This window comes from Hypanus sabinus, chromosome 8 (assembly GCF_030144855.1).
Source record: "Hypanus sabinus isolate sHypSab1 chromosome 8, sHypSab1.hap1, whole genome shotgun sequence".
NCBI classification, from domain to species: Eukaryota; Metazoa; Chordata; class Chondrichthyes; order Myliobatiformes; family Dasyatidae; genus Hypanus; species Hypanus sabinus.
Window position 1 is genome coordinate 80,073,903 of NC_082713.1, and position 23,742 is coordinate 80,097,644.

The 23,742-nt window shown below is 40.2% G+C and overlaps 1 protein-coding gene across 2 annotated transcripts in view; it reads right to left on the bottom strand.

Moving 5' to 3' along the window:
• Positions 1-872: 872 nt before the first annotated feature.
• The window catches only part of wdr44 (WD repeat domain 44), a 95,950-nt gene continuing 73,080 nt past the window's right edge, over positions 873-23,742 (bottom strand). For both annotated transcript variants that reach the window (XM_059977410.1, XM_059977409.1), the window contains exons 15-20: positions 14,209-14,400; positions 12,404-12,505; positions 12,199-12,314; positions 11,915-12,042; positions 6,306-6,431; positions 873-1,990 (exon numbers count right to left, since the gene is read on the bottom strand). In XM_059977410.1, coding sequence (XP_059833393.1) covers positions 1,902-1,990; positions 6,306-6,431; positions 11,915-12,042; positions 12,199-12,314; positions 12,404-12,505; positions 14,209-14,400 — 753 coding nt within the window. In that variant the 3' untranslated portion in view covers positions 873-1,901. The remainder of the gene's footprint in view (positions 1,991-6,305; positions 6,432-11,914; positions 12,043-12,198; positions 12,315-12,403; positions 12,506-14,208; positions 14,401-23,742) is intronic.

Consider the following 23,742-nt stretch of genomic DNA (forward strand, 5'->3'; position numbering starts at 1 on the left):
ATCCACTGCTTTACCCTTGTCAACTCATTGAAAAAGTTCAGTAAGATTTGTCAAACATGACCTACCACGCTCAAATCCATGCTGACTGTTCCTAATCAAACCCTGTCTGTCCAGATAATTATATATACCATCTCTAAGAATACTTTCCATTAATTTACCCACCACTGACGTCAAACTGACAGGCCTATAATTGCTAGGTTTACTCTTAGAATCCTTTTTAAACAATGGAACCACATGAGCAATATGCCAATCCTCCGGCACCATCCCTGTTTCTAATGGCATTTGAAATATTTCTGTCAGAGCCTCTGCTATTTCTACACTAACTTCCCTCAAGGTCCTAGGGAATATCCTATCAGGACCCAGAGATTTATCCACTTTCATATTCCTTAAAAGCACCAGTACTTTCTCCTCTTTAATCGTCATATTTTCCATAACTTCCCTACTTGTTTCCCTTACCTTACACAATTCAACATCCTTCTCCTTAGTGAATACCGAAGAAAATAAATTGTTCAAAATCTCTCCCATCTCTTTTGGCTCCACACATAGCTGTCCACTCTGATTCTCTAAGGGACCAATTTTATTCCTCACTATCCTTTTAGTGAGATACTTTTTAGGTAGATAGGTTAATTGAGTAGGTGAGTGATAGGATCTGGAGGGAGTTGATGGGAATGTGAATGTGGAGAGAATAAGCTGTAAATGAAGTAGAATGAGTGGTAATAAGCCAGTATGGATTTAGTGGGGTGGAAGGTGAAAGGCCTGTTTGCATGCCACATGATGGATTTAATACACTGGAACTTCCGCAGGAAGAGAATTTCATCATAACCCTGTTCCTCAGCAGACAGATGTGACCATAAAATAAATACCCTTAAGCACTTGTTGTAGCATCCTTTATTTATACATTTTATTTGCTTTAAACCTCAAAAACCATCAATAACATTTTCCAGCAGCACAAACCCAGAAATGCTATTTCATTGGTAGTTACACTGGCTTTCTTTTTCAAGAGCCATGTGCATCAATAATACATTTTCTCCACCACAAAATTAAATTTCAAAACATTATTTTGTACACAATGAACATAGTTTGTCTTAACATAAAATAGTAAAAGATTGGCCAAAGATTCAATCTGCCCAGTTCCAATAAAGTAAAATCTGACAAAACAAAAGGAAATCTGATATCCAAAGGTGGTGCAAAAGGGTAAAAAAGTATGAGAATTCAACATAAATTAAGCATAAGACTTAGTTAACAGTGTCTTTGTCTTTTGAAAACAACTTGCTTCCACCTCGGCTCTCGTGGATGCAACAATGGATTGAAGTTGCATTGCCCACAGTTTGACTTGGCATCAGTTTTAAAAATAGAATAACTAATTCTACTGAACAGAATACATATAGTACTTTCCATTGAACTAGTTCAGTCACAAACTAAACTGAACTTCGTTAGACAGCAATAATTTTTAGTATAAGTAATTTGTTCTCAATACACTAGCACAATTCCACCAGAGCTATTATGAACCAGCTTCCTTTACAAGGCACACTATGAGCTATGGAATAAATTTCTATTCTTTGAAGCAAAAGATACAAGAACCAATTCCCAGACCAGAACTTGCACAGACATATAAATCCTAAACACAAACACTACTGTACTTGGACACGGAGAAACTTGAAGGCCTTCCTACCAAGTCCCAGAAAGGTATTTACAAGTATGTTCTTCCGATTCATACTTAATAGCTCATGAGTTCTACTACAGATCTCCTCAACCAAACCAACTCCATGCTAAACTACCAAAGTTTAAAACAATTTATGAGTTGGTTACTGCAATGCTTCTATTTCTGTTCTCATTTAATTAAAAAGCAAAGAGTGTGGAATTGAATACAGTATTCCAGGTAAGAACTCAGCCTAAAATAATTAGTTCTTCTTCTTGTTGATGAAAACTTTGATTGCACCAGTGAAATCCGCAGATAAGAGTACTTCAGTGATGTCTGCTTTTAATGCACCTAAATGAAAGCAAAATTGGAGAGATTTCACAACAGTTAGCATAAGCATGTCTCTGCAGGGAATAATACCTGTACCATCGTTTTGATCACTGCAGAAGTTCAAAATGCTCTTCAAAAATACATGCAACTTTCTTCCTTGTTTGTCATTTTAGTGGGGTACATCTAACCCACAGGCCATCTCCAGCCCCCACCAAAGTGTGCTCCAGCTCTTCTCAATGAGTGATGAGCCAACTTCACTCCCAGTTCTCCCTACTATAGTACCCCGGTTCCTGAAACGTACTCATATTTGATATGGTTCTGTGAAGTTTAGGATGTTATTGCTCTCAAGCTCTTTTGACAACTGGGTTGCCATAACCCTAGTTGAAAATGTTAAGAATAATTATCTGTAAATGCCCCTACTATTTATAAATTAAAAACTAAATGTCCTACCTAAAGCAATTTAGTTCATTTGTCTTACAACCCCTACAGATGTGCATAACTGCATTAAGCTAAGCTATGTATCCTAATAGCTTGAATGTCACCTGTTAGTTTCTTACCCCTCCACCACTAAACTAATGTTTCTCAAGATATCAAACCTTGATGACTGCTTTGTTAACTGTAGCTTATTTTGATCTTTCCCATCACCCCCACTCCAGTTGCTCAAACATGTTGTAACTTTAAACTCATTTTCTCCTTTTCTGATCCTCTATTTGAAACCTTCTTGTCAGGATTGAGGCCTTGCCTGCATTTCCAGAACAACATCATCACTAAGTAACTAAGAGAGGCAATTTATTTCTCCTTTGTAGCATTTGATGCTTTGACTATAGCATCCTCCTCTGAAGTCTTCCCTGTTTTCTACCCTCGCCAAATATTTCTAACGGGTTCTCTTCCTGAATCTGCAAATTGGTGTCGCCTCTTCCAAGACTACTCTCATTTAGTAACATGATCTCTTGATAACATTCCAGATAAAAATCTATTTTAACATGGGCTTTGACTCTATGTCTCTCCAAGCCTCTAAACAGTACACTGTATACATGCAGCATGCATGATTGGTGACTTTCTCCAACTAAACAGAGACCAAAGGAAGAGACAAAACTCTGTTGTTTAGTTATTGAGATACAATGTAGAATAGGCCTCTGGCCCTTCGAGCCACACCTTCCAACAGCCTGATCACAAGACAATGACCAGTCAACCTATTAACCAGCAAGTCTTTGGACAGTGTTTCATCAGCACCGATTACAACCCTATACTATCCCATATTGGAAACTAGACGTTTAGCATTCAGAGTCAGAACTGAGCTTCAAACCACACATCAACGCTATTAGCAAAAATACACATTTATACTCCCACAATACTGCTCATCTCTGGGTCTGCCTTGGGTCTTTTGCTCATTACACATGCACATATACATCCTACCCCCACTATCAACAATTACACTCGTGGCTGGTCTTCATTCTCTCTGTTAACTCAAGAAAAGTGTAGCTCGGGTAGTTGGTGGTTGGGTTGAGGTGTTATGAGGAGACACCTCCAGTGGTACAGAAGTGAAGAGTGCACTGATGAGGTCTCATTGTATGATGACAAAATATTTGCAAATGGATTGTCAAGATCAGGGAACAACTCAAACCAACCAATTTGAAGTTTGCTGCCCATCTTTTTGATCAGAGTCCCATTCAATCATAACCCTGTATTAAGGATGAAGTTGCATCTTAACTGGAGGGGAACCAATATTCTGGCCAGGAGATTCACTCAGAAGGGTTTAAACTAATTTGACAGCGGATGGGAACCAGAGCACCAGGCCAGAAAGTGGAGGGATTGAGTTGAAGGAAGAAGACATGACCAGTAAGAACAGGCAGCAGCTAATAGACACAATAGGACAGACAGGGTGAAGTATGCATATTTTAATGCTAGGCATATTATAGGTAAAGTTGATGAACCCAGATCATGGATCAGTACATGGAACTAAGATGTTATGGCTATAACAAGATAGAGATACAGAGACAGGAATGGATGCTTAATGATCCAGGGTTTCAATGTATTAGAAAAGAGAGAAAAGGAGGTAAGGTAGGCTTTGAAATCAAAGATGATATCACAACTGCACTCAAAAGGAGACATAATAGAAGGCTCATCCACCGAGTCTGTATGGGTAGAACTCAAAAACAAGAAAGGTAAATTCACTATTGGGATAATACCACAAAGCCCCCAAAAACCACTAGAAATGGCAGAGCAAACTTGATGAGCCAAATGGCCTAATTCTGCCCCTATATCTTATAGACATACCCTGAGAAACAGATACTCAGGCAGACTAGGGAAAGATGTAAAAACAATAGGGTTGTTCTACTGGGTGACATCCATACTACAGACTGAGACCTTCCTAGTGCAAAGAGGTTTAGACAAGGCAGAATTTATTAGGTACATCCAAAAGGATTTCTTAAATCACTATGTAGATGATCCAACAAGGAGGACAGACTGGATCTAGTTTTTGGAAAATAAGCCTGGCTAAGTGACTGACCTTTTCAGAGATAGAATAGTTAAGGAACACTGATCACAGCTTACTGAAGTTTTAAGATATCTATGGATAAAGATAAGTTTGGACACCGAGGTAGAGTATTAAATTGGAGCATGATAAATTACAAGGGTATTAGGCAAGGACAATGTAGAGTTAATTGGAAATAGCAGTTTAGCTATTTCTGGGTGGAAGAGGTTTATATCCATTTACATACAGAGATGAGATTGCTGGCATCTGGACAAGGTCACTCATGCAGACAATTAAGATACAGGAGGTCCATGACGAATTGGCCATTTGGTTTCAGAATTGGTTTGCCCATTTGGGGATGGGGGAAGAGGGTAGTAATTGATGGCACTATTCTGGCTGGAGGTCTGTGACTGAGATGTGTAGGAAAATGACTGGATGAAAATGAACTACGTTTGCAGATGATACAAAGATTTGTGATGTTGTGGATAGCAAATAGAACCGCTAAATTAAACAGCAGGATACAGATCAGTTTTAGATATGGGCAGAGAAATGGCAGATGGAGTTTAACCCAGCTAAATGTGAAGTGTTGCACTTTAGGAGATCAAATGTAAAGTACAAATGTAAAATGTATTAATGGCAAGACCCTTAACAATGTTGACATGCAGAGAGATTTTGGGGTCCAAGTCCTAGACCACACAATCTGATAGGATGTTACAGCAGCTATGACATTTTTATTAATTGAGGAACTGACTTCAAGAATTGGGAAATTATGATGCAGCTTTATAAAACTCTAGTTAGGCTGCATCTGAAGTACTGCGTTCACTTCTGGTTCCTCCATTATAGGAAGGATGTGGAGGTTTTGAAGAAGGTACAGAGGAGTTTTACCGGAGTGCTGCCTGGATTACACAGCATTTGCTCTAAGGAGAGAGTCAATAAGCTCTTGAGCAGCAGAGGTTGAGGGGATATCAGACACATTTTATTACATTATAAGAAGCATAAACTAGAAAAGTGATCATCTTTTTCCTAGGGTTGAAATATCAAAGCTAGAGATTATGCATTTAAGAGAAGGCCAAGTTCAAAGGTGATGTGTGAGGCTTTTTTTTTTTAACTGAGCGGTGGGTGCCAGGGTTGGTGGTGGAAGCAAACATGAAAGGAGCAATCAAGATGCTCTTAGATAGGCACATGAATGTGATGGAAATGGAAGCATGTGTTGGCCATTTGATAATAACTTTAGTAGTTTGACAGAACACTGTCTGCCAAAGACCTGTTCCTTTGCTATACTGTTTTATGTGTTTGCTAGGTAAGCTAAGTCTTCACATTGATAATCCTTCCATTGTCTCATTCTTTTGCCCCTATTTCCTTTAGCCATAGAACTCTCTCAAATAACTGCACTCTTCTAATTTTGGGCTCTTGAGCACACCTGAAATTTATCATTCCAGCATGACTTTAATTAAACTCTTACCCGAAACATACTCAACCTCTCCTCAACTTTTCCTTGTTGAAACCGTCTCTTACTATACATTGGTCAAATGTTCTTATTTGATTTGATGCCAATACCTTGCAGCTTTAGCTGCATGAAAAGCACTATATAAAATGTGGTCAAATGTGTTCTGAATGTTGACTTCTTCGATGCTGCTAAGTCTGTGAAGAAAACTAGCCTCTAGAAATTGGACCCATGGGATAACAATCTAAACGGCCGAGTAAATTGACCATTGAAGCCACCCACAGACGTTCCAAGCACATTTACAATGTGACATTCATGCTAAATGCCCACAAATTAGTGAACAAGAGTACAACAAAAGAACACTATGTTTATTAGCCAAAGCAATTTCTAGTACATAGCATAACAAATAGATAACTTACCAGAAGGTATGTTATCTGTATTAATACCCAAGGCATCACTCTCTGCTTTCTCTGCCTGAGGAACATCAGACAGCATCAAACTTGGATTTGGTGCAAAGATTGCTGAAGTCACAACTGCATTATGGGCTAAAAAAAAAAGAAAAGAGAAACAATTAACTACACAACGAAGACTAATTTTGCATACGTATAATCAAAATATAGATTTGTCATGGTGTCATCATTCAGATGCTGTCTTCTGGACCACAACCTTAATTCAGTGGGAGGTTACAGTTTTTCAAGCATATTTTGAGAGCATCCCAGTCCTTTCCTCTGTCCACTTGGTAATCTCTTTCTATGAGAGCTCAGAATAAAATTCGGATTTGGAAGTCAGGTATTACGCAGACGAGTGACACAGCTTGTCCAGCAGAGTCAAATGAGACAACCAGGGCCTCAATATTAGGAATATGGCCTGGGAGAGGTCAGACACTAGCTTGAAATTGAAATTGGTTCATTATTGTCACAGGTACTGAGATACAGTGAAAAACCTGTCTTGTATACTGTTCATACTGATCAAAATATTACAACAGTGCATTGAGGTAGTACAAATACATCAGGGGAAACAGTGCAGTGCAAATAAAAAAAATGCATGGTAATAACAATGTATTGTGAGGTCGAGTATATTACGGTACTAGGGAGCCATTTAAAAGTCTTACAACAGTGGAGAAGAAGCTGTCCTTGAGCCTCATGGCATGTACTTTCAGGTGTTTTATTTTCTGCCAATGGAAAGGGGAGAAGAAAGAATGACCAGCGTGGACATAGAGTCCATGGAGGGGTGGTAGGTTTTCATGATATGTTGTTCTGTATCCATAACTCTCTGCAGTTTCATGTGGTCACAGAACCAGCTGTGATGCATCTAGATGCTTGACATTTCATTGTTGACTCCTATCAAAAGTTGATAAGGGTTAACAGGAACAAGCAAAATTTTTTTAACCTCCTGAGGAAGTAGAGATGCTGGCGAGCATTCTTACTCATGGCATCTATGTGGTCGGACCAGGACAGGCTACTGGTGATGTTCAATCCTAGGAACTTGAAGCTTTCAACCTCAGCACAATTGATGTGGAAAGGAGCAAGTTCCCTGCTCCCTTTCCTGAAGTTATGTTTTGTTTTACTGACAGTGAGGGGAATATTGTTGTCATGACACTATGATACTAGTCTCTCAACTCCTTCCTGTACTCTAATTCATGGGTATTTGATATATGGCCCACTTCAGTGGTATTACCTGCACATGGGTAGATGGATTCAGAGCAGAATCTGGGCACACAGTCATGTGTGCATGAGTAGTACTGTAGAGGGCTGAGGACTCATCTCTTGTGGAGCACTGGTGTTGAGAATAATTGTGGCGAGGGTGTTGCCTATCCTCGCTGACTGCAGTCTATTGTGGAGCACCAGTGTTGAGAATAATCATGGTGAGGGTGTTGTTGCCTATCCTTGCTGATTGCAGACTATTGGTCAGGAAGTGAAGGATCCAGTTGGAGAGGGTGGGGTTAAGTCCTCGGTTTCAGAGTTTGATTACAAGTTTTCTTGGAACTGCACTCAGTGGTCACTTTATTAGATACATCTGCTCATTGATGCAAGTATGCAATCAGCCAGTCACGTGGCTGCAACTCAGCATAAAAGCACGCAGTCAAATGGTTCAGTTGTTCAGACTAAACATCAGAATGGGGAAGAAATGTGATCTAAGTGACTGTGGAAAGATTATTCATGCCAGGCAGGGTGGTTTGATTACATCAAAAACTAATCTCCTGCGATTTTCATGCACAACAGTCTCTAGAGTTTACAGAGAATGATGCAAAAATTCTGGGCATAAACGCCTTGTTGGTCAGACAGGTCAGAGGAGAAAGATTCAATCTGACAGGAAGGCAACAGAAACTCAAATAACCATGTGTTACTACAGTGCTGTGCAGAAGAGCATCACTCAATTCACAACATGTTGAACCTTGAAGTGGAAGGGTTACTGCAGCAGAAGACCACAAACATACACTTAGCCACTTTGTTAGCTGCGGAGGTACTGAATAAGAGTATAGTATTGAAGGAGAGCCTGTAGTCAATAATAGTCTAAAGCAGCTGTCCTTACTATCCAGATGCTCAAGACACAAGTGTAAGGTCAAGGAAATGGTGTCCGCCATGGACTCGTTTCAGCCGTAGATGAACTGCAGAGAGCTGACATTATCTGGGAGGTTGGATTTAACAAGTGCCATAGGCAGCCTCTTGAAGCACTTCATTATGGTGGATGTCTGCTACTGGGCAGTACTTATTAAGACATATTACCTTATTTTTCTTTGGTACTGGTATAATATGGTCTTCATAAAGCTGTTGGGAATCTCAGGCTGAAGCAGGACGAGGTTAAAAATGCCTTCAAATATCCCACCAGATGATCTGTGTAGGATTGAAGGACACAGCCAGGGCCACCAACTCGTCTAGATGTGGATTCACTCTACAGAAGACTGATTTTTGTCCACAGTGACTGTGAGGTCAGGTGTATTGTCAGGCTTTCAGGGAGACTGGTTCTCTTTTCCTCAAAGTGTGCACAGAACATACTAAGTTCATGGGGAAGGGATATGCTGTTAGTGACGATGCTGCTGGATTTTGTTTTGGAACCCATTGTAATAAATAAGCACTGTCACAACTGATGGCTAGTCTGCAACTTGATTTTGGACTGGTAGAATCTCTTGGCATATCTTGATTTCCTGTAAAGGTCAGGTTTACCTGATTTGAATGCTGGAGTCCTAGACGAGTAGGGAGTGGATCTCCCATAGTTCTCCTGTGGTGTAGAGTTTATTTTCTTTGGTACACAGTTCTCAACACATCTGCTGATAAAGTTCGAAATGGTGATGGTGCATAAAAGCTGGCAGACGAGGTTCTGACCATGGATCAGTGTACTGACTCAAAGCAGTTGTGCATAAGCTCATCCATTTCCTCAAACTTTCAGTACTGGATCCTAATGTTTCAGCTTCTGTCTGTATACAAGGAGGAGCACAGCCTGGTGGTCAGAGTTAGCAAAGTGTAGAAGAGGAGGGGGTGGTTCAGTAGATATCGTTGGTATTTGTATAGCAATGATCAAGGGTGTTTAGGCCCCTGGTGGGCAGGAGACGTGCTCATATTTTGGTAACACAATCTTGAAGTTGACCTGGTTGAAGTCACTGACAATGATGAAGGAAGCTTCAGGATATCCTGTTTCAAGGATGCTGACCACAGAGTACTGTTCATTAAGTGTAGGCTTCATATCCGCCTGGTGCAAGATGAAGACTACCATCAGGATAGCTGAAGTGACCACCCATGGTGAGTAGAATGAGCCATAAGATAGGTCACCATTAGATATTGCAAACAAGGTGAGCAAGAACCTGCCAGTACCACAAGGAGTTGATTAGAAGCAGACACTCCACATTATACTTGGCCTGAGAATGTCATATGGTCCATCTGGTGAATTGAGAAGTCCTTAGATTGTATGGTGCAGTTTGGCAAAACAGATGCAAATCACATTTCCTCGGGTCATAGCACACAGTAGTCCCCAAGTTCTCTTTGGTAGGTCAGTCTTGTCCTTAGTTCATCAAATTTGTCTTCAGTGGGCTGGATGTTAGTCAGAACTATGCAGGGGAGATTGAATAAGGGGGGCGGGGGCTCTTGAATTCATGCTGTTTCAGCATCACCTGCAGCCCAGCCTCAGAAGGAAGTGGCTGCATCTGGTCAGTTCTGGACATCCTGGAGTAGACCATACTGGAAGACCTGGAGTGGACTCAACTGGCCTGTCAGGTTAAGGTGTTGCCTAGTAGAAGGTCCTGAAGAGAAGAGGGAGCAAGCAAGCAAGTGGGAGAATCTGTGGGGAGCCATAGCATCAGGACTTGGCTCCTCGTGTTCGATAGGGTTGGGTTTCTGTTCCACAGTGGCCCCAGGCCCGTGATTTAGCAGAAATTTGTAGCAATTTTGTAGCAACAGTTTTGCAAATTTGGAGAATTTCATACCAATCCCAATGAGGTAGGATGAGCAGCATCTCTAGTGCTTTGCTGCAAATTGTCCAAGTCTGAGAACCGTCCATGTGAGCAGTATTCACTGCTGCTGGGCTGTCTGAGGAAAAGCTGACAGTCCTCCACCAAAGGTCATGCTGGTAAATTCAAGTTCCTACTGAATTTCATCACTTAACTATCTTTGCTGGAAGATGGCTTCTCAGATACAAAATGTTCTGATTAAAGATTTTCATGCTGAAACATAAACATGGTTTCTCTTTCCAGTGGTGATGATCTGCTGAAAATTTCCTGTTTTCACAATTAGCTAGTAATACAGGCTCCACATGGATTCCTGATAGCATCTTTCCTAAACCTACCCACTTAGTTAAAATGGAAATGTTTAGCAGTAAAGGATTATGGTTATATTACCAAATCAAGTTGCAAAAGAAAGGGTCTTGGACCTACTTTTCAAAACCTTCCACACATCCACACTACTCATTCCTGACCAAGCAAGGTTCTCTGAAGACAACCATCTAAGGATTCCAGTTTCTTTGCATTTCATACCCACATACACTGAATGATTGATTCTTCCCTCAAAAATGTGGGTCATTGCCAAACATTATGGGCAAAGATGCCAATACAGAATGCTGATTTGAAAGGTATTCTGAGCTTCTGATTAAGACATCTGTCTGACACAGTCACCTTGGATTAGTAACCTCCTTCAATAATGTTAATCCAGATCTATTCAATAGGATTTAGAAGCTCCTTCAAACCTGAATACTTCACGTCATTGCTAATTATTGTTTAAAATAAATGACATTTTAAAACTTAAATGAAAGAAACCTATAATCTTTTGTAATCACATGGTTTAGAAAGTAAGTGGATTCATAGAGGTTTTAGACCTTAGCTACATGGGAGATTCCTAATTTTTTTAAAAAAATCCTCCACTTTATTAAGCACATCTCTACTCCACCCAATAAAAGCAGAACTTCCTGGTGGCCAACCATTTTAATTCCTATCCCCATTCCAGTTCTGACACATTGGTCCATGACCACCCCTTCTGCCATTATGAGGCGACTGTCAGTATGGAGGATCAACACCTTGGGTAGCCTTCAAATTGATGGCATGAACATCAATTTCTCATTCCAGTAATTTTTTCCCTTTTTTCTTTAAAACCTTTTCCCTTCAATTTCCTCCTTTTTCATTCTCTACAGCCTCTTACCTCTTCTAACCTGCCTATCACCTTCTTCTGGTGCCTCTCTCCTTCTTCCACTTACCTGGCCCTTTACCTCTCCCACCCACCTGGCTTCACCTCTTAGTTTGTCCTCCTTACCTTCTCCCACCTTTTTTTTTTTAACTCTGGTGTCTTCCCCATTCCTTTCCAGTCTTTTTGAAGGGTCTCAACCTGAAATGGTAGCTGCTTATTTATTTTCATAGACGCTGCCTGACCTGCTGAGTTTCCGCAGCGTTTCGTGTATGCTGCTCCAGTTTTCTAGCATCTACAGAATCTCTTGTGTTTAAATACTTTTAAACCTTTTTCAGAAAAACAAGAACTTCAAAATGTTTGGAGACAAACCAGTTTGGTGTTAGGTATCCTTAACAGATTATGATTAAGTAATTTCAAGTTACCTTTAATTCCTTCCCAGAAGTCATTGCGATCTCTTCTTACTGAAGCAAACTTACTGACATCATGGTAAGTACACCAAATATAAATGTATTTGTCTTCAGATCCACTTATGATATATGTATAATCATGACTGAAAATAAAATTTACAAAGCATGTGAAAATGCATAATTTCAGAGGAACACTTTCAAAAGTATATCTAAATTTTAAAATATGCCTTAAGAGTATGTCTACAAAATAGCAATGCGTAGTGAGTGATGAAGCCATGAAAAAAAAATCATTTCCTTACCTGAAGCTTGCTTTGATTTGGCTACTACTATTCATATAACCCTTGTATTTCATAGAAATGGACAAATCTCTAAGATCATACAGGCGAATTCTTGAATCATTGGAGGTCACAAGGATCTAAATTCAAGAATTCAAAATATTAATCTACACTTTCAATGAGACAAAAGGAAACATTAAGTTCTGCTTCCTAACAATTGATTACAGACCTTATTTTCACCAGGCAATGGTTCAATGCCTGTAATTTTTCTCCCAACTCTGTTTCTCCCTCTTGTGGAGCGGACGTGTATCTGTGTATGGTACTTCAAATGCTGGAGAGAATAATTCAAAAATAAAAAATCCCATTGCCTGTTTCATTTAAATAATTGAGACAGACTGTAAACGGCAAGAACTGCTTTCTCAAACCTGTAATGCTTACTAAATATAACACAATCCCTCAAGAACTGCGTACTCGCTTTGTTCTCAGGATGCATTCCTCAAAACTAGAGTGCTAATGGAATCAACACCAAAAGAGGCATTATGTCATTGTAGAGATTTGAATTGCTGATGCTACCATATTGGAAATGACTGGAGGCCTAAGCCCTCATCTGGGGATCCCACAGCAATGAAATTGAAAAACAAACAAGAGAAATTCTGCAGATGCTGGAAATCCAAGCAACACACAAAATGTTGGAGGAACTCAGCAGGCCAGACAGCATCTATGGAAAAGAGTACAGTCTACGTTTCGGGCCAAGACCCTTCAGCAGGACTGGAGAAAAGATGAGTCAGAGTAAGAAAGTGGAGGGGATGGGGAAGGTAGAAACACTAGGTGACTGGTGAAACTGGGAGAGGTGAAGTAAAGAGCTGGGATGCTGATTGGTAAAAAAGTTAAGAGGGCTGGAGAAGGGGGAATCTGATAGGAGAGGACAGAAGGCCATGGATGAAAGAAAGAGGGAGGAGCACCAGAGGGAGGTGATGGGCAGGTAAAGAGATTAGTGAGAGAGAAGGAAATGGGGAATGGTAAGGGGAAGAATGGCAAGTCGGGGGGAGGAAGAATTACCAGTAGAGAATCGATGTTCATGCGATCAGGTTACCCAGACACAATATGAAGGTATTGCTCCTCCAGCCTGAGTGTGGCCTCATCACGACAATGAAGGAGGCCATGGACTGATATGTCGGAATGAGGGGTAGAATTCAAATGAGTGGCCGCTGGTGGTCTCCCAATCTAAGTCAGGTCTCACTGATATGCAGGAGGCCACACTGGGAGCACTGAATACAATAGATGACCCCAGCAGACTCCCAGGTGAAGTGCTGCCTCATCTGGAAGGACTGTTTGGGGCCCTGAAGGGTAGTGAGGGAGGAGGTGCAGCACTTGTAGCACCAGGAAGGAGAACAGTGAAGAGGGATGAATGGACAAGGGAGTTGAGTAGGGACTGATTCTTGCAGAAAACAGAAAATGGGGGTGGGGGAGGGAAGGGAAGAAACAATGTCATTCGTGGCGGGATCCCGTTGGAGATGACAGAATTTACGGAGAAGCTTGAAATGAAATTGAAGTAATCTTTCTGTGCTAGACTTAATGTGGAGTGACATGACATGCAATTTCTGCCTATAAGAGCTGAAGAGAATGGTACAGCTACTCTGAGATGTGAGGCTCAGAGCTGCACATTACGTGGCATAGTAAGGATGAACAGCAGCTTCTCAATGCATTGACACTACACACCTTTTGAATTATATTTTATTAACTTATTTATGGTAATATTTTGTTTTATATGTTGTGTGTGATATATGCTTTGTGGGTGCACTGTAGTCTGGAGGAACATTGTTTCATTTGGTTGTAAATATGTACAGTTAGATGATAATAAACTTGAACTTAAAAGTGATGACATTTGAATTATCAAGAAATAAATATCTGAATACCTGCAGCCCTTACTGAAAACAATCAGCACTCTGCTGGATAGCCAAGTGGGGTACCAGCATTGCAAAATATAGTGAGAAAAAGGCACTGAAACAACATTGAGAATAAAACAAAAATTACCTCTGTGTCATAGAAGATGCATCTGCCATCATAAGTGCCAATCACAGCATATTTACCATTCTGGCAGAAGTTTGCTGCCGTTATTAATTTTGTCTGGCCATCAATTTCGTTCCAAAGTGCTACCTTCTTATCAGGAATGTTCCACAGACGAAGCTTCCCATCAAGTGATCCACTTAAGAAGTACCTGTCATCCTGAAAAAAATAAATTTCATCAAGGGTGGGATGGAACAACCTCATCTGAACCTGTAAGGCTCATCTTGGTTTGACAAGAGAAAGTGACATAAACCAACTGAGCCATGGAGCAACACACTGGAGGAACAACAGGGGTTTGCGGGTTAGACAACATCTATGGAAGGAGATGGACAGTTGACGTTTTGCATCAAAACCCTTCTTCTGGACTAGAAAGAGAAGATGGTCAGTGTCATAAGATGGAAAGGTCGTACAACATAGTACTAGAGCAGCATAGTACAGATCCTTTGGTCCACAATGTGGTGCCGACCTTTTAACCTCCTCAATCTAACCCTTTCCCCCCACATAGGCACATCAAAGAATACAAAATGGAGGACTACCTAGCAGTCTCTCAAATGCCCTTAATGTAGTAGCCTCTACCAGCATTGCCAGCAGTACATGCAAAGCATTGACCACTGTCCATGTAAAATAAACTACCTCTGATATCTTTGCCGTGCTTTCCTCCGATTACCTTAATGTCTTCTTTATTAAGTCATTAACACCCTGGAAAAAAGGCATCATAAATCCACACCATGCTTCTTATAATCTTGTATACCTTTACCAACTCATCCTCCATCGCTCCAGAGAAAAGCTATCACTTGCTCAACCTATCTGCAGAACACACATTCTCCAAACCAGGTTCTATCCTGATAAACTGTACCTTCTCTCAAATTTCCACACCCTTCCTATAATGAAGTGACCAGGAGTAAACACAATGGTTCAAATGTGGTCTCACCAGAGTCTTACAGAGGTACAACATTATTTTGTGATTCTTGAACTCAATCCCGACTAACGGAAGGCCAACAGCCACACACGTTCTTAACCACTCTTGCAACTTGCATGCCAAATTTTCAGGGATTTATGGACTTGAAGCAGAAGGTCCTTCTGTTCCTCTGCATTGTCATTAATCTTATACTCAACCTTCAAGCTCTACCTTACAAAATGTATCACTTCATACTTTTCCAGATGGAACACCACCTGCCACTTCTCCAGTTATGCATCCTATGTCACTTTGTAACCTAGAACAATAGCACCAAACTTCATGTCATTTGCAAACTTGCTAACTCATCCTTTCAATTCATCATCCAAGTCATTAAGGGGTAGAGCAAAAGCTGGTAAGTAATAAATGGATCTAGGCAAAGGAAATGATAGGCAGATGAGGAGGGAATGACGTCAGAGCTGGAACGTGGTAAGTGGAAGTGACAAATGTCTGAAAATGATGGAATATCATAGGAGAGGATGGCAGAGCATGGAATAAGGGGGGAGAGGGGAGGTAAACTGGTGGAAGGAGTGTGTGGGCAATAAGCAAGTGAAGAGGGTGCAGGAGGGGAGAGAAATAAGGTGAAAGGATCTAGTTGGATCATGAAGTGATAACAAAAATGGAGAAATAGGTGAAAAGGAACAAAGGGGGAGTAGTTACCGAAAGTTGCAACTGCCAGGTCATGGGCAAATAAAAATGAAAGGAACACCACCTCATATTCTGCCTGGGTAGCCTCCAACCTGATAGAATGAACTCTTAACTCTCAAACATCTGGTATTTAGTTGTTCCCTGTCACTTTTCCATATTTTTCTGTTTTCTTTTTTCTCCCTACCTGATCCAGCAGCACCCCCCCAAACATCTTATACCTTGGCCCTCCTCCACCCACCCCACCTGCCTATCATCCACACACACCACCCACCAGCTGCTCTTCCCACCTCCCTCCATTAATTCCATGCTCCACCATCCTCCCCCATCATATTCACCTTCAGCTCTGTCACTTGAACCCTTCATCTCCCAGCTTCTTAAATCATTCCCAACCTCATCTGCCTCAACCATTGTCCCCTCCATCTTTTTACTCTGGCTATCTTCTTTCTTTTCAGTCCAAATGAAGGATTTCAACCTGAAACATCAACTGTCCATTTCCCTCTATAGATGCTATCTAAACTGTTAAGTTTCCTCCAGCAGTTTATTTTGCTTCTGGTTTGCTTAACTATCTGAACTTGTAAGGAATGCCTTGACACAAAGTCATGGCCTACATTAAGCATATTGTGCCCGATAGCATTTTGTCCTATCAAGCTGCACTTAGGATCAAAGTTTATAACCTGGACTACATCCCTAGTAAAGTGTTGACCTTTAAATAGAAATAGTGTAAGAACAGCTCCATTTCATTTTTATGGTGCTAGCAATAGAAGATTTTTCTTGCTCTTTCAACATCCTGTCTCAAAAAAAACTGAAAAGTAAACTTAATCTTGCACCAGCTTATCTGCCATTTGTGGCATCTTGCTGTGTGCATAACTGTTGCAAAATTGGCCTGTGGGGACAACTGACACTTATCTGAACTTTCTACCCAGATGCCAAGTTCTTAAGTTTTTTTAAAAATTTGCAGACACTCTCAGCAATCACTGCAACATCTGCTAATGATGAATACTTAATGGAAAGGTTCAATGCCTGATCCCTGCTTTGAACTTGAGGGTTTTTTTAAAAAATTAAAATTAGGTAGTGGACTAAAGAGCAGCTTTTAAAATGCTGATTAAGAATGAGCATTAGTTAATCATGCTAATGTCTAATTAACCAAAAGATGGTGGTGGTGGAGTCACGTTCTTGTAATTCTAGTCCTTCTGGTGATCTTGCTCCTAAAAAGTTGATGGAAATGGATTAAAAACTAAGATTCAGTTACATTTCAAAGTCAGAATGGTGTGTGGCCCTCTGGTCGCTGTGTTCCCAAAAGCTTGCTGTTTTTGGTCTCCCTGGTGGTAGTACTTGCTGGTTTGGAAGGTCCTGTCAGAACAATATGAATAATTGCGGTACATTTTGTTAAATATGAGGATGGTCTTACATTTTGAAGGCAAAGATACTCAGTACAGATGCGATTTTGTAGAGCAAGTAGAACAGTAGGTTACGCACACATTCTTGAGGTATGCCAGAGCTGAACGTCGGTGAGGAGGAGATGTTATTTTCAATCCGCACTGTGTTCTCCTGATAAGGAAGTCAGTTGCAGTAGGAAGTTCAGAGATTTTTACAGCCTTTTGATTATTACTGAGGGGGGTGAAGATGGTGTTGAACCCTGAGCTGTAATCAATAAACAGCAGCCTGACGTAGACAACAGCTATGCCTGGGACGTGGTGGAGAGCCAGGGAGATTGCATCTGCTGTAGACCTATTGTGATGGCAGGCAAAGCGCAGCAGGTCCAGGCCTTTGCCGAGGCAGGAATTGATTCTGGCCACGACCAACCTCTCAAAGTACAGTAGGTGACAGTGCAACTGGGTGATAGTCATTGAGGAAGCTCATCCTGGACTGTTGCCCTTTCAAAGCAGGTAGGAACCTCTGACTCTGAAGGTGTCCTTGAACAATCCTGCCAGTTGGTTGGAACAGGTCTTCAGAGCCCTAGCAAGTACACCATCAGAGCCTAATATCTTGTAAGAGTTCATGAAAGATGTTCTGACATCAGTCTCCAAGGCAGAGATTGCAGGCTCGCCAGATGCTGCAAGTATTCACACAAGTGAAGTTTTGTTCTCCCTTTTAAGTCGTGTATAAAAGGTGTTTAAGATCATCTGGGAGTGAAACAACACAGCCATTAATATCAGATTTCACCTTGAAAGAAGTAATGACCTGCAAGCCATGCCAGAGCTGATGAGCATCTGATTCAGTCTCTGACTTGATTCAGAATTGTTCTCACTCTTAAAATTACCTTCCATAGGTCACACCTGGATTTCTTGTATAGCTCTGGGTAACTGGTCTTGAATGCTACAGATCTAGCCCTTAGCAGACTGCAAATCTTCTAGATCATCCACAACTTTGGGTTTGGACACTTCCGGTATCTTCTCAAAGGCACATATTCATCGAGATTTGAAGATGGTTCCCTGAATATTATCTAGTCCCCGATTCAAAGCAGTCCTGTAAACCACCCTCCCCTTCCCTTGATCATTCCTCCATTGTCATCACCTCTGGTCCCATACTCCTCAGTCTCTGCCTGTAAATAGGGAGTAGAAATACAGACAGGTGATTGGACTCAAAGTGCGGGCGTGGGATGGCACGTTAAACATTCTTGATGGTGGCATAACAATGGACAAGTGTGCTGGCCCCTCTCGTTCCACATGTGATATGTTGGTGTTAGCTAGTCAGACTTCTTCAAGTTGAAATCCCCACGTGATTTCAAGGCAACAGGGTCCACCATTTCATAACTGCTGATCACAATGCTCAGCTCCTCCAGTGCCTGCCCAAAGTTGGTTAGGGGTTGAATGTACACTGCTACCAGGACGACGGCAGGAAACTCCCTCAGCAGATGATACTTAACTGCTAGATGGTCCAGATGGGTGAGCAGGACTGAGACAAGGCCACCATGTCTACGCACCATGATGAGTTAATCATGAAGCATATTCCAACCTCTTTACCTTTAAGAAACTCTGCTGTCCTATCCATGCAGTGGATCGTGAACCCTCGGACTGCAGCACTGTATCCAAAATGGTAGGGTTGAGCCACATTTCCATGAAGTACAAGGTAGCTCTTGGTGTCCCTCCGGTACTACAATCTTGCTCTGAGGTCTTCAATTTTATTTTCCAGAGACTATATTTGGCAGCAGGATAGCAGGGAGTTGGGGGAGGGTGTCTAAGGGCCTGCATTTCAATCTTACCTGCAGCTCAGAACACTTCCCCTTTCTCTTAAATAGAATCTGCACTCACAACTCGAGTCTGCAGTCCAGGGTCTGCCAATCTTGAGGATCGATAGATTTTTTAAACATCATAAAATGATGTTGCTTTCTGAAGTACCCATGCCTGTAACTGTGGATTTCAACTATAGTAGTACTAAGTGGGAATATATCAAATGAGTTACCAAATGACGTGGTTGAGACAGGTGTAATAGTACAATTCAAGCAGATTTATTATCACTTACATGGTGTGAAATTTGTTGCTTTGCTACAGTAGTACAGAGCAACTATAAAAAATCTATACCGTAAATTCCGGTATATAAGCCAAGAATTTGGCCCTAAAATTAGGGGGTCGGCTTATACAGAGGGTGCCAACTTTGGGAAAACGAATACACAGAAGACAGGTCATATTTATTGGCCATTTTTGAGTCAAATTGGTTCCACTGTTGATGCATGAATTCTTTAGTTTGTTTAAACTCACATCTCGTGGCTGGAGCATGGACGTCAAACCTCCGGGGATGACTGCAATGTCCGTATTTTCAGCTTTCAGTGCTGCTTTTGTCTCACCTGACAAGTGCACTTCGAACATGTCCCAGACAAGTAGCGACTTTTCCTTCCTGACACCTTCAGGACATCGACGCCACACCTCTTTAACCCACTTCAAGCAAGCCGCTTCGTCCATCCAGCAGCGTTCTTGAACGTAAACAACACAATGCGGGAATTTTCTGAGCAATCTTTGTTTTTTGTCTCAACAAAAGATCACATCTATTCATAAATCGGGTGTACCAACTTCGTGTAGCTTTGAAATTTTCGCTGACCTCATTGTGTTTTTCGTCCTATTTCAACACTTGAATTCGAATTATTTCTCTGGTAACAATGTATCCAGACAATCGCTGGTGATCCACCCACTCTAAAACTTTTTCTTCCAGTTCTGGCCACTGGCGTGTTTTCCCACAGTTTGCACATTTCGTCTTTGGCATTTCCCTCAGCGTGTACTCTGCCTTTCTCCACTCTCTCACTATCTCTTGTTTACACTAAACTTCTTAGCAGCTGCAGAATTATTTGTTCCTTTAGCAAAATCAACAACCTTCAGCTTGAAGCCAGCATCATATCGCATTTGTTTTGTCTTTTGTACATGGTGGTCGCAAACTCAATACCGAATACATGTACTGATCCCGCCACCCCGTGTTATGTTTTAATGAGATTGCGATGGGTGCTAAATGGTTTCACGGGGGTTACATTTCAGAGGATTCTTTTCCATTGGAAACCTAATCCAAAATTTCTTTCCCTGATCTATTTATTAAGAATTCACCTATAATGCTCTACATCGTGTAGGCTTGTTTTCTTAGCAGGTACTGGTTCACAAAATTTCCAGGGTCCGGATCCAGCAAAGCTGAGTACCGGCATGTGAGATCTTGTGATCTTTTCTGGTTAAATCAAAATCCTCTACAAAAGGGGTCGACCAAGTCAGCTGGAGACGCTCATGGAGTGAGTACTGTTTTGGATTCGCTCCATAACCTTCACTTTTTTTTTAACCCTTTCATCACCCTTATTCAGTTTATTTTTACCTATACCAAAAGTTTCTTTGTTAATTTTTTTTTGAACTTACTGCCAAGAGTTTGTTGTGAACTTTTGAAGATATGCAAACAGAAATGTCTCTCAGGTCTAAGGGACGGGATACCGTACGCAATCAGAACGGTAACGGAAAGAAGCAGGCTCCGCCACAACAAATTCAATTAACTTATGAATTGTTTATGGAGGTTTTGGATAAAAAATTTGATGAACTACAACAATTTTTTAAAGAAGATATAAAGGCTTTTCAAGAGTACATGGTTAAGACGGATTCAGTAATTAAACAGCAACAAGCTCTTATTGCGTCTCTGCAAGAAGATGCTCGGAAGCGAGATTTAACTATTGAAAAACTGCAACAGGATTTAATTTCGACCATTAAGCTGATGAAAGCCCTTAAAGCCAAGAGTGACGATTTTGAGAATCGGTCCAGAAGACAGAACTTACGTATACTTGGTCTTCCAGACGGCATAGAAAAAGATAACCCTTCGAAATATTTTGCTCAACTTTTAAAAGAAGCGTTTCCGACAATTTTCCCGAATAACCCTCCTTTATTGGATCGGGCACACAGAATTCGGCGTCGATCACCGAGTGCTACAGACAAACCTTCGGTGGTAATTGTCCGGTTCCATTATGTACATGACAAAGAGCAACTTATACGTGCAGCTCGTCGGGCAGGAATGATTAAATTCAAAGAATATTGCTTCCGCTTGGTCGAAGACTTTAGCCCTGACCTTTTAAAAAGAAGGCTTTTTAAACCGTTGATGGCTGAATGTTATGAGAAAAATCTGAAACCTGCGCTCCTATACCCTGCGAAGCTTCGAATATCTCCGTCGAATGCTCCACGACAGGTTTTTCTTTCAACTTCAGAAGTGAGAAAATATCTGGAGGAGAACTTCCCTACTGCTACAGACACCGGTCTCTAATAAATGAACGATTCTGATCGTGTAAGATGGTTCTCGATCTCTTAAACCAGAATTAAAATCTGGTTATTGGTGTAGGTTTATCCTATACTTTATACTTAAGTTAAAGCGTGTTTTCGTCATATTAATTGTTCTGCCTTATACACTTTAACCAGTATACTACATTCTTGTCCATTAACTTTGTTCCTTCGAAGGTATATTTTTAATTCTTTGAAGGTGAATTTTTCTTTGATTAAGATGGTGGTTTTTTGAAAAAGATTTTTGGTTTTGCTTAAGATGGCGTTATTTTTTTCTTTCTTTCGTCTTCTTCCTACAATGCATCGCTTATCATAGCTTAAATATTTTTTGTTTTGTCTGGGCTAGAGCCTGATTTATAATTTTTTTTTAGTGACTATATTCTTATTTTTTTTATAACTAACTATACTTAGAAATATGGTTTTTATTATAGCGATTTTAATTTTTAAAGTTGGGGTGATTCTTTTATATATATCCTTTATATATGGAGTGTTCTTCAGCTGACAGGGGGTAGAATTAGTCTTACTTTTTCCTTTTTTAAGTCATATTTTGGCTTTTTCTATTTTTCTTGGGGGGGTGGGGGGATGGTCTGTTTTCTAATTCTATTTTTTTTTGTACCAGTTTGTGTTAGTTTTTTTATTTGGGCTGTTTTTGAACTTCAAATATGTCTGTGTTGTCGTCACTTCCGGGTCTTCTCTTTACTTTTGTTCCTCTTCCGGGTGCATGAGTTTATAAGTTGGTTAACCCTTTCTACACCAAAGGGTTGATTTTAGAATTATGGCTCAGACCATTAATTTTGTGTCTTGGAATACTAATGGTTTAAATCATCCAATTAAACGAAAGAAGATTTTCAAAGTATTCCAAAGACTTAAAGCTCATATCATTTTTGTACAAGAAACTCATGTGAGGAAGGAGGACAAGTTTCATTTTTTTAGATTTTGGTGGGGTCAACAGTATCATGCAAATTCGAATGCTAAAGTAAAAGGAGTTTCAATTTTTATTGACTCCTCTATTCCATTTGTTCAACATGATATTTTTTCGGATCCGAATGGTAGATTTTTGTTAATTATGGGTTTACTATGTAATAAAAAGGTTGCTTTGGTTAATGTTTATGCTCCAAATGTGGATTGTCCTGACTTTAAGTCCTTATTTACCTCTTTACCCAATCTAAATGAATATATGTTAATAATGGGTGGTGACTTTAATTGCTGTTTAAATCCTCTGATGGATAAATCTTTACCTATTCAGACTTTACCTAATAAGTCGGCCACTTGTATTAACTCTTTTTTGACTGACAATGGAGTTTTTGATATTTGGAGATTTCGGCATCCTAAAGACAAAGAGTTTTCTTTTTTCTCACATGTTTATCACTCTTATTCGAGAATTGATTATTTTTTTGTAGACTCTTGTTTTATTCCATTGGTAATCGGTTGTAACTATGATATTATAGCTATCTCTGATCATGCTCCATTATTACTTTCTATGAAATTTACGGATACAGCTTCTAATGCCAGACAATGGCGATTTGACTCTACCTTGTTGCAAGACTCTGACTTTATAAAATTTATGGAGGAGCAGATCGATTTCTTCTTTTCAACTAATTCTACAGATGATATCTCCTGCGGAACACTTTGGGACACTTTTAAAGCGTATATACGTGGACAGATTATTTCTTATTCTGTTGGTTTGAGGAAATGTACTAAGATGGAAACTCTTTTACTGGTTGATAAAATTAAAGAGATTGATAAGAAATATTCGATTGCTCCTAGTAAGAAGCTTTACAAACAAAGGGTTGAACTTCAAATGGAACATAGTTTATTACTTACATCTTTGATTGAAAATCAATTAATGAAAACTAGATCTGATTTTTATATACACAGTGATAAATCTGGTAAACTGTTAGCTAGTCAATTGAAGAATGCTTTGGTTAAACGTCAAATCACTAAGATTTGTCAGCAGAATGGGAATCTGACAGTTAATCATGATGAGGAAAATAAGGCATTTCAAGACTTCTATACCTCCCTGTATCAATCTGAATTTCCTCAAGATCATAATACCATGTCTGATCTTCTTGGGAAATTAAATTTTCCAAGATTATCATCCGATGATCTTTTAATATCGGATACTCCTATTACGGATGTAGAAATTAAATGGGCTATTTCCTCAATGAATTC